Genomic DNA, 11916 nt, shown 5'->3' with positions numbered 1-11916 from the left:
TAATTTTTAAAGAAATTCAGATGAATTAATAAATATTTAAAATATAAATTATTTTTTTAGATTATTGAAAAGAAGAAAATACTTTTATTGACATAACAGAGAAGAAAGACATTTAAATATAAAGTATTTAATTTAATTCAAATAAATAAATTATTATACATTGTTGAATAAATCTAATTTAAGTAAAGCTCAATTATGCTTTCATTTTAAAGAAACTGGAACAATAATTGCAACTAAAATTATAACTCCAATCATAATTAAGCAACACATTTTCTAATTATTGTTAAAGATAAAAATAACTTTAATTTATTAATTAGTTAACAATATTTTTACTTTTTTTGATTTTTAATGTAATGTTTTTGCAGATCCCAAATGCTTATTACTTAAGGTAGTATTGGTTTTAGTAGTCTTTACATTAGACTCTATATCATCAATCATAAGTCCTTAATGATGCACAAGCATTGCTAAATCTTTAAACAATTCATCTACTTATCTTACACTCTAATAATATTTATTCACATTTCATAAAATGGTTATTTGAATTAAATAAAAAATATACCTTTTCTAGTTCTATAATTTCTTTATGCTTTTCCTAGATGTCATTAAATGTATTTAGCTATTAAACAGTTGCTGACTAGTTAAAGCGCTTCTACATCATTTAACTCACTTACTATAATTATTTGAATATAAAAATTCAATGCATTTCTAATTACAGATCTCAAAAAAATCGAAATCAGAATATAACAAATTATTTTTGCAATTTATTTATAATTTGTGATAAATATTTAAAGTAAACTAAAAAAGTTTTATGGCTATTTATTTATTTGATTATCATTAAAAAACAAAATTTACAGTAGGGTCATTGCAAATTTCTTCAACTTCTCTTTCAGATAAAGAACTATCCATGTATTATGCTTCTCTTTTTATTTTATCCTTCACTGTTTGCTTGTAGCTTATCTAAGTAGCCTAAAAGTCTTACAAAACTTCCTTTACCTTACACTTAATAGCGTTTAAATTTGTTGTTTTTATATTTGTTTCTGGATCATCCTATTTAAAAATAATTTTAACATTACTAAATATAAAATTGCATTTTTTTCATAGAGAAGGAGATTAAATATCCCAATAAAAGTGCACTTTATAGTGAAATTATTTATTATTATGCCTTCAAAAAGGGAAACTTTATTAAAGTTATTTATATTAACAATTTACTGGTTTTGAAGCTACAGAATCTTTGACCTATTTTTCGATTATATCTAAGACTTGCTTTAATTATGTATTTTTCATTGTGGCTTCCTTTATAATCTAGTTTATTTTGCTATTTATATCTATTGATACATAATATATTTAGTTCTGCTTTCATAATGAATTATTTAATAAAATAAATGATTTTTTTTACCTTTTTCTTAGACTGCTGTTGTTGCCTTTGAGTATTTTTGTCTTAATTCCTCAATTCCTTCATTACAAAATTCGATTTCTTTGATAATTTTTTTTACTTTTGCTATTTCCTATTAAAATTCTGGTAAAATAGAGCTACTAAAATCTTCATTCATTTATTTATAGCCAGATGATTTAGAAGAGCCCATCTAAATTAATATAAAAAATGAGAATAAAAAATTAATAATGATAATATTTTACCTCCTTTAATTCGAGTAATCTATTGTTCATTTTCTATTAGATGAAAAGCTACTATAAAAAATATTTTAAGAAATCTTTCTTTCTACTTTATCTATTTTTCTTAATAAAGAATCTTATTATTATAAATTTTTGATGTAAATTAATAAATGTATAAAAATCGAATAGAAGGAATGTATATTATAGTTAAAGAAATTTTAGTATTAATGGTTTTTATTTCATTTGGTATTATTTTGGTGTTAGATATATGTAATTAACTTAAATTTTTACTCACTATTACGAAATAAATCTGACTTTGTAAAATATTGTGCAATCTAATAACACTAAATTGAAAAATTTTTAATTTTATTCTATTTAATAAACATTGAAATATTTTAAGATAAAATTAATCTAAATTTTTAAAATAAAATATTAGTAAAATAAATATGTTAAAGTTTATAGTGAAAATTAAATTTTTGTAATTAAGCTTGGCGATAATAATTAAATATTAGAGCACCTTTAAAAGATAGAAGTTTATATAGGGTATTGCTGAAAATCATTATTGGTAAGTATTTACAAATACCACTTTTACACACCCTGATTCATAATTAAAAATTTAATAGAAAAATCATAAAGATTGATTTTAATTAAAATTAATTATAAATATTATTAATTAAATTCTATTATAAAATTATTTATTTTTATATGAATAATGTTCAAACGCATCAGCCATTCAAAAAAATAGTGATCTCAATTCACTAAATTTTTGAATGGCATTTGGCTATATATTTTATAGTTTTTATATTATATAAAAATATTTGATTAACTCAATGGATATAATTATTCAAAAAAACTATTTTTTTTCATGAACACAAATTATTTGTCTAGAAAAATAATAATTATTTTTCAATATTTTGTTTTACTAATTAATACAAAAATTTTACTTTATCTTTTTAATTCCTAAATTATTTTATTTTTTAGCTCTAATTGCTAACATTTTTTAACCACAAATTGAATATTTATTTCATCATTCTTTTGTATTGATTAAAGGTGTATTTGGCTTGAGATGAAGTTTATTAATTTCAAAATTATGTAATTACATGATTAGTGATAATTATATCACTTTTATATTAAGATATCAAAATTTAGATTTTATTAAATATTTCTGAATTTAACTTGATAAAAAAAACAGTTAAAAATTATTATTTTAGTAATAATCTGAATAATAAAGTATTTAATAAGGGTAAGTAGATAGGTTAAATGACAACGCCATTCATCTCAAAGAGAGAGAAAAATGCAGCAGATAATAAAGATTCTTAGAATAAAGCAAATGAAGTAATAAAAATTTGAATAAACATAAAAAAAATGTTAGTTATTTGATAATATTGCATTTCTTCATTTAGATTATTTAGGTTGGCTTGATAAAAACTAAGATTAATGCTGATTAATTATAAAATAGGCAAATAAAAAGTTTAATACAGGTAAATCTATCATGAAATAAGAATCTAAAATGTAAGGAGAAATAGAAAAGGCTATTTAGTGTTTTTCTGAAGCTATCACTCTACTGTATAAAATTATTTAATTTATATTTAAAGGCATAATAATTGATAATATTTATTCCCATTTCACATTAGTTAAACAGCTCCAAACTAAAGCGAAAAAACATATGCAAGATATTATGCAGCAAGAGGTAATGCCTTTATGGAAAATGGTCAGTATCAGAGAGCTCTTTATGATTTTTCTGCTGCAGTTAGGTTTTAAGAAACAGAAGCTGAATATTACAGTATATTTTTTTCAAAAATAATATTAAGTAACTAATTTAAACTGTAAAAGGTAGTAGAGGTAATTGTTTGCTTTAATTAAATCAGATTAAGGAGGCATTAGAAGAATTCTAAAAGGCTATAGAGTTAGAGCCTTCTGATGGATATAGTTACTTAAATAGAGCTCTAGTATATGCTAGATTAGAAGATTATCATGTAAAAAGAAATTTTTTATGTTAAAATTAAAGTAAAAATTATAAATTATTTAGAATGCAATATTAGATTACACAAGTGCACTTTAAAAAATTCCTTAATCCAAGAGTGAATCAAAGAATGTAAATGCTGAATTTAAAGCTTATTTTCATAGAGGTAATTGCTACAGACAGATTAAGGAGTACAATAAGTCCATAGAAGATCTATAAAAAGCATGCGAAATTAAAAAAGATAATCCTCCTGCATAAAACAACTTGGGTTTATCTTATTTTGAAAATCAACTTTATGAACAAGTAAATCAAAATAAAATTGATTTTTATTTGCTTCTAAAATATTTTTAAACTATAAATTTAAGGCCTTAGCTAAGTTTTAAAATGCCATTGATTTAGATGACTCCAAAGCTACTTATTATAATAACAAAGCTTTAGCTCTATATCATTTAGGGTAATTGGATTTTTCTCTTACTGTTTATAACAAAGCAATTGAGGTAGATCCAAATGATGCTCGTACACTTTATAATAGAGGTAACACTTATCTAGCTTTAGGGTAAATATTTATTTATTATTAACTACTTTGTTTGAAAGTTTTTTTCAGTTAAAATAAGTAAGCTCATGAAGACTTTGACAGTGCTATCAGATTAAGTCCTAATAATCCTAAATTTTACCACTCAAAGGGTTTAGCTTATCAAGATGTAGGTGATTATATAAATGCTATTTAGTTTTTTAAAAAAGCTTTGGTCATTTAAGAAGATCATGTGCCTTCAATCTACCATTTAGGTTTAATGCAACATAAAAATGGGGATTTAAACGAAGCCCTTGAATCTTTTACTAAAGTTTTGTAAGCAATAGGAAATGATAGACTTGTCTATGAAAGTAGAGGTTTAGTTTATCAAGAAATGAAAAACCATGAGTATGCCATTTAAGATTTTGATGCTGCTATTGAATTAGAACCTGGTTATGCTGAAATATACTATTATAAAGGTCTTAGTAGAATAGAGTAAAAGAAATTAATTGATGCAATTGAGGATTTTAATAAAGCCCTAGACTTAGGCTCAAAAAACCCTGGTATATTCAGTGGTATAGGCCAATCCTATCGTTTTCTTAAAAATTTTGAAAAAGCTCTTTATTATCTAAATCAAGCTTTAGACAAAAGCCCTGGAAATGAAGAGTTTCTTGTATAGAGATCAAATATTTATGTAGATATAGGAAAATATTAGGTAATAATTATTAAATTATGTTTTCATATTTTTTTAATAAAATTCTATAAAAAAGGATGCTATTGATGATTTAACTGAAGCATTGAAGAAGAAACCTTTGGATCCTTAAGTATTATACAAAAGAGGATTAGCTTTTTATAAAAATAAATAATTTGAGAAGGCTATTAAAGATCTATTCAGAGCTTTAGAAAATAAACCTTATTACAGTTACGAAAGTGATATTCACTACCATTTGGGAATTTCTTATTCTAATATGGAAATATATGAAAGATCAATAGAACCATTATCTAAAGCTATTTAGCTTTCTAAGTATGAGCCTTGTTATATCCATGAAAGAGCAAAATCATATCTTCTTGTGGGTGAATATTAAAAATCTGTTGATGATTTCACAAGAGTTATTGAACTGCAGCCCAGAAATCCTCATGCCTATTTTGGAAGAGGGTTTGCTCTTAAATCTCTTAAAAAATACGAATTAGCTTCAGAAGATTTTGAAAAGGCTAAGGAGCTAGACCCTAATAACCCAAAACTTGTAGTAAATTACAAGATGATTTATAATGTTAAATATGTAAAACTCTGTGAACCTGGAGAGGAGCTTAAATGATTGATTGATTGTTAGCAATAAAAATAAGTTTAATTAAAAATAAAAAATTCTGAATTAAAAATTCCTTTATTTTTATCTATAAATATATAGAATATTTTTAATTTTTTAAATGTAAAGGTTAATCCTTAACTTAATAATCGGTTTAGTATTAATAAATTACATATTTTTAATTAAAAATTCATCCTACTTGTTTAACATAATTTATTTTTTTAGTTTTTCTTAAAACAAGGATTATATAATTTAAAATAAAATCATACAAAATAGATTATTAATAACCTAAGTAATGTAGAGGTAAAAAAAATCAATAAAGTACAATATCTTTAGCCATTTTATTTTAATAAATAATGAATTTTTCTTTCATAAAATTGTATGCCTTTTATTATTGACACTAAGAACCAGTTAGTTAAATAATATTAATTATATTTACTCACCATTTTAGGTCAACTAATTTGATTTTGATTAAAATTCTATATCACCTCTACAAATTAAAATCGCTCAATCATCAAACCTTATGTTTGTTGCTGGAGGATAGGGAGGAATAATAATTATAGATCTAAATAGTTAAATGATAAAGAAATAATTTACTTCATCTGGAGAAGTATAATCATTAGCTGTTACACAAAATGGATAGTATTTATTCTTTAACATAGATTCTTAATTATATTGCTTTCATTATGATTAAATCAAAAACTAACTTCAATAACTCAGTAATGCATTTTATAGTAAAAACGGAAACAGCGTCTTAGAAATTTTACTTAATAGCGATGAAAGTACTTTATATGCAGTAGGACTTTATGGTACAGTCGCTGCTTATGACATTAGTAATAGAAATTAGATCAGTCTTGTTGGTTAATTAAACACAGGTTCAAATGGTATCTATAAAAGTTCTATTTTTACGTAAAAAATTATTTAAATGTTACTTATTCCTACTAAGTAGAATTTCAAAGCTATTTCTTTTAAGAATCTTTTTAATAAAATTGCTAAATTATTTTTTGTTTTTTGCTATAAAAATATATGTTATGACAAGTTTATTTTGTAAATATTTTTAAAAGTATAAATAATTATAAATAAATTGTATATATAGAGACTCAAAGTAGAATATTGATTGGCTTTACCTAAGTGATGATCTGAAAGGATTAACGATTGTCAGGAGTTATAAAATAGATAAAAGTAATAGAAATCTTTTAATTGTAGGTAGAGGAGCAGTGATTTTTAAAACTAGAGATGCTGTTATTACTAATGATTAAAATTTTGTTTACGTTGCTGATAATTGGAATGGCTTATTTATTGGAAATCTAACTTCATTTTACTAATAAGTGAATTAACAATTAGTTTAGAATAATTAGCATTTTTAAATAATTTCAATAAAATTGTCTAAATATTGGTTCTCAAGTTCAATCAATCCTTCTTTGTATTCTTTAAAGCTTATTAAATCCATGCAAACTCCTCAAAAGGAAAACTAAGTAGAACAATTTCTTGTGCTAGGAGTGCGATCTTAAGGAATGTACATCTTAGATATATCTGACAGATCAAACCCAATCCTCTTCTAACAAATTCCTTGTAATGGGCATGCAGTGTCTATCGGTTTTAATTTGGATTAAAGTTAGCTATATTTTTCAAATAGTTTATCAATTTATGTATACTAAAGGAGGTTATCTAATTTTAACGACTCAGCTCCTAATTTATTTAATTAGCATTAAATTTAAGTATATTAGTTTTCATCATCTTTTTATAAATGGCGTTGCTATATTAAAGAAATTAACAATAAACTATACTATTTTGGAGCTTTTGATTCTTCAGGCTTTTATATAAATCAAATAAACTCTATTGACAACAGTTATTAACTCGAAAATATAAATAATCTTTAGTTTGATTAATATTTAGTTGAGTCTTTATAATTTTTTGTATAGGATTCTAAGGTATATATGTATGTTCCAGTTTAGATAAATGATGAAATCATGAGAATTTATGATATTACTATTCCAGAGAATATTTAATACTTATAAACATTAAGAACTATCAATGGAAAAAAGGCATAATATGGTGAAAGTTTGTTTATAAGTTAAGATGGTAACTACTTATTGTTAACCTAAGCAAAAGGTTTTCTTCTAATAGATTCTAGTGATAAATAAGATTTGAAAATAATCGCTAATTGGGTGGAACCTTAGTCGACTAATGGAGAATATTCCTCTGTAATCATGACTAAAGATAATAGATGGATACTTGGTACAATAAGAGGGTATGGAGTTTTTGCAGTTGATGCATCGAATTAAATTTAGCTAAATTAAGTAGATAAATTATTGACTTTGGGTGCAGAGTGTTTAATTCTCTCGAAATATGAGAATACATTTGCATATTTAAGCGATGGTATGCAAGGTGTTGCTGTTGTAGATTTATTATATTTACCTAAAATACACATAGCATCTAGAGTGAAACTAAAAGGGTGGACGAATTTCATGGTTACAATCCCAAGTTATAAAAATAACACTTTACATGACAATTATATTTTCGTAGGCCAATCAGAAGCAGGAATGCTGTCGGTTATCGATATTTCTAACAAAACTAATATAAAACTTATAATATCATTTTAATATGAAAGTTAGTCAAGTTAATCAATATGCTTGTTAAATAATTAAAACTAAATAGAAATGAATGACTAATAGATATCATATGAAAGTTTTGATTTCATTTTTATAAATAACAACTTAGGTGTATATGGACTCCCTCTCAAAACTTAAATTCTCATACATTCTGAATTAATCGAGGTATTAACAAACGGAAGTGGTTAGATATAATACATTGTGAATAATAATACCTCTGATACTGCAGATTTAAAAATGTATGTTGGGCAAGATATTTCTTTGAGTTTAATTCCTATATATCCAATATTAGAACTATAAATAGTAGAATTAACTTATTTTACGATAGAGCTTAGTAAAGCAGGACCACTTCCATCTTGGTTGGAATTTGATTAAAATTAAAGCAAACTAATTATTAAAGTCGATAAAAATGCCTTAGGAAAAGATAAAACTGAAGGATTTTAAAATATTATTCTGATAAAAATTTAATTACCTCTAAGCCCATAAAGCTTCTATTACTAAACATCTACTAAGATAAATGATTAAAGTGACACAACATCTTAGTAAGATTCTATATTCATTTTTAATTATTTAGTTGAATAAGGATACATTTATAAGAACGGCATTATAACTTCGAAATTTACTTTAGATACTTCGTTTAATTTCACTCTTGGCACTTAAAATTCATAAAATTAAGCTCTTTGCTAAAGAGTTCAAAAAACCTTTTTGAATTCTATATTTTTTAATCCAATTTATATTTATGCTTACAGTTCATTGGAATTTACATTAGGGTAAATCGGTTAAGGTAACAATAGTTTTCAATACCTTTCTACTAAGTCAAAGTAATAAATAACTTTTTAAATTTCCATTCCTTCAGAATTAGGAAAATTTGTAAATATTCCTTACAACGGGGTTGTTTCTTCTCTTAATTCAAATCAGAATTTATTAGTGATCTAAGGTACTCTGGATAGTATAAATTTAGTTTTGATTGGTAAAATACTATTTTATTGTTAACTGACAGAAGAGTAATTATCTAATACTAGCTATCAAGTTTAGGTTTATATTGATGATTAAATGAACTATCCTTCTAACATAAATTTAAAATTCTCTGATTGTAGTTAATCATTTTTAAATGTTTAGAAATAAATAAAGCCCACTTAATAGTAAAATAGTACTCTGTAGGCCTAATTTAATTCTTTAAATGGAGGTTCAAGTATTGATATAACATCTTACTTTAAAATAAGCTTTAAGGACAGTGCCTTTGAATATCCATATGGATTTCCTCAAATATAATACTCAAGCTTATATAATGTGAATGATGGTGAATTTTAATCTTTGCTAAGTCATAATTCCTGGCTTTAATCTTCTGTAAATGTTTATGATATGAGTTTTTTTGGTACACCTCCTACTACTTCTTTTAGAGATAAAATTTGTGTAAATATAACTGCAGATAATTAATATAGCTAGGCTAGTGATATTTTTTGTTTTTATGTAGACACTATTCCATTCATTTATATATTAAATATCACTATTACTATATTTGGACCTTTATTAGGAGCATTAGGATTTTGGTAATATAGAGGATTACTTTTTAACATAGCTTTTAGGAAACGAGTTACTTATTCTGAAGAAATAGTATGTTTGGGATATTTATATTAAAAGAAAATACCTATCCTTTCTTTAGATGCTCAAAAAGCTCTGTTATTGTTTAAGTATTTTATTAGCCAGTATTAAACAGATTTTAAGTACTATAACAATTTACCAAATTACCTGATAAAAAATAACTTTGAAAAATAAATTAGTTAAGACCTAGATTAAACAACTATTAAGTAAGAAAAGAATAACATAATGGCAACATAAATAAATAACTAATAAATTCGAAGATTAAAACCAATACAAGATCTACATCAAGGGTTATCTGACTATAATAATGCCAATAGGATAGAATATAAAAGCAGTGAGATTAATCCAATATCTATTAAGGATATCGATAACCCATCTATGATATATAATGAAGATAGCTATTAACATTCCAAGGAGGCTTAAACCTAGCAGTATAAAGATACAAATGTATAAGTGCCTGTAAATCCAATAAATATTTAATAAAATAATGGTTAAAATGAATAAATATAAACCAAAAGTAAACAAGATAAAAATAAAAAATAAAAAATATTGTAACTTGCCTAAATGAAAAAGAAAATTATTAACCTTATCTTTTAGACTCGCCCTCTTAAAGATAAATTTTTCTAAAGATTAGAGCAAGATTTTTTAAAAGAAAATGGTTAAATTAAAATGACTGCTTTGATAAATGGAATACTAAATAAAAATATTTCATTTTCTTTACTGGCTAAGTAAATTACTGCTGAGTCAATTAAGCCAGAATTATTCAATAAAGATAGTTGTTTATACAACTGTTTGAAGTATAATGCTGCTAGATACTTCCTATCACTAGATAATAGATCAAATGAAGTTTATTAATATATCAAATATTACTGTTAGAATATACTTGATAATAATTAGAATGATTGGTATCTATCAATTATTGATATAGATCCTTGTGTAACACAACTAGATTAAAAAGGAAATTTAGTTCCTTTTCCCAAACTTTAGCTGAAAGAAGACATACTAAACTCAATTTTAATAGATATACAACTACATAATTAGTTAGGACAAAAATTTCACAATATATCTATATGTGAAGTTAACCCTTATTTAATAGAAAATGTCTTATTTGCTGATGCATTAGGAATTCTCTATGAAGACCCACCTTTACTGTACCCCTCAGTAGGAGAATCTTTACATTTAGAAAGATAAGATATTTTAAAAGTGCAAGCATTCAAAAAGATCCCAAGCTCTTACTGCATGAGAATAAGAAAATATTTAGATATGGATTATGTGCCTTATAGCTTTTCAAAAATCAATGAAATTCCAAATTGGTTAAATTTGACTATTTCTTCTAATACTCTTATTTTAGAAGGAATTCCTTAATCATAAGATTTATATGATGATATATTAATAAGAATAATACATCAAGATGAGTACATAATCAGATAATTTCATTTTAAAATAAGAGATGAATTTGATCCAAAGAAGCATTAATTTGAGGAAAAAGATGAGTTTGGAGATGAACAAGAGCCTAGTGAAAAAAAATTGATAAAATAAAATAGTAAAATCTTTTAAAAACTAATAAGTTAAAAATCAAAAATGTTCTTGCTTAAAAGTTAATTTTCATTAAGAGGAGATGAAAAAGAAAACCATTTTAATGACACTGTTAAAAGTTTTTCCAATCAATAATCATTTATTACTGATTAAAGCGATTAAAAGCAACCAAGCATTTTTATGTAATCTCCTGAACTAAAAAAAGCTGATTTATCTATTTCAAGTGTTAACAATCCAGGATTTGAGAGTCCATAGAAAAAGCTAAGATCTTTAAGCAATAATGTTTCATTTTAAAAATAAAACAAATTTATTGATATCTCACATCAAGGGATCGAAGAGTAAAACTCAAACGAAAGTGAAAAATCAGAGTGAAATCAATTAAAAAAATAAATATTCAATAAAATTCTATTGTTTAATACAAAAATGTATTTCAGTAAAAAAAATTTATTTTTAAATAATAACATTTGTGAAATATTGCAAAAAACAATTTTGATTAATTGCTTTTTAAAAATATTTGTCATTTTTCTAAGTCTTTTTATTATAATTTTCTAAATTATTTTTGCATTTTTCATAATAAAATTAATTATTTAAATAAAATTTATTAATTCAAAAAAGTTTATCATTTTATAGAAAATAATATTTTTATGAATTATTAAAAGCAAGGGTTTAAAAATATGAAACTAACTTCTAAAATACTAATCAAAAAAAAATAGATTAAAAGTTAAATAATAAGCTGTTTTATTTTTATTAATTGCTATTTTTGTGCTTTTTAAACCA

At 23.9% G+C, this 11916-nt stretch overlaps 3 protein-coding genes across 3 annotated transcripts; 2 read left to right on the top strand and 1 right to left on the bottom strand. All coding sequences in view use genetic code 6, as the record gives it.

Moving 5' to 3' along the window:
* Positions 1-201: 201 nt before the first annotated feature.
* On the bottom strand, positions 202-1665 carry TTHERM_000268329 (SNARE domain protein; the record flags this gene model as incomplete). The annotated part of the gene is made up of 7 exons (XM_012797616.1): positions 202-273; positions 334-501; positions 560-670; positions 853-1047; positions 1210-1325; positions 1397-1583; positions 1636-1665. 7 exons carry the CDS (start codon positions 1663-1665, stop codon positions 202-204), a joined length of 879 nt encoding a protein of 292 aa, XP_012653070.1.
* Positions 1666-2871: 1206 nt separating this feature from the next.
* On the top strand, positions 2872-5401 carry TTHERM_000268328 (peptidase c14 caspase catalytic subunit p20; the record flags this gene model as incomplete). The annotated part of the gene is made up of 8 exons (XM_012797615.1): positions 2872-2946; positions 3071-3177; positions 3246-3394; positions 3445-3587; positions 3641-3877; positions 3940-4130; positions 4179-4800; positions 4856-5401. The coding sequence occupies 8 exons, from the start codon at positions 2872-2874 to the stop codon at positions 5399-5401; spliced, it is 2070 nt and encodes a 689-aa protein (XP_012653069.1).
* Positions 5402-5510: 109 nt separating this feature from the next.
* Positions 5511-11511, top strand: TTHERM_00268320 (tetratricopeptide repeat protein; the record flags this gene model as incomplete). The annotated part of the gene is made up of 2 exons (XM_001015966.2): positions 5511-6298; positions 6486-11511. The coding sequence occupies 2 exons, from the start codon at positions 5511-5513 to the stop codon at positions 11509-11511; spliced, it is 5814 nt and encodes a 1937-aa protein (XP_001015966.2).
* Between the last annotated feature and the right edge of the window lie 405 nt (positions 11512-11916).

This window comes from Tetrahymena thermophila (genome assembly GCF_000189635.1).
Source record: "Tetrahymena thermophila SB210 genomic scaffold scf_8254649, whole genome shotgun sequence".
Classification (NCBI taxonomy): domain Eukaryota; phylum Ciliophora; class Oligohymenophorea; order Hymenostomatida; family Tetrahymenidae; genus Tetrahymena; species Tetrahymena thermophila.
Note: the sequence above shows the minus strand (reverse complement) of the source record. Positions and strands in the feature narration are given on the sequence as shown.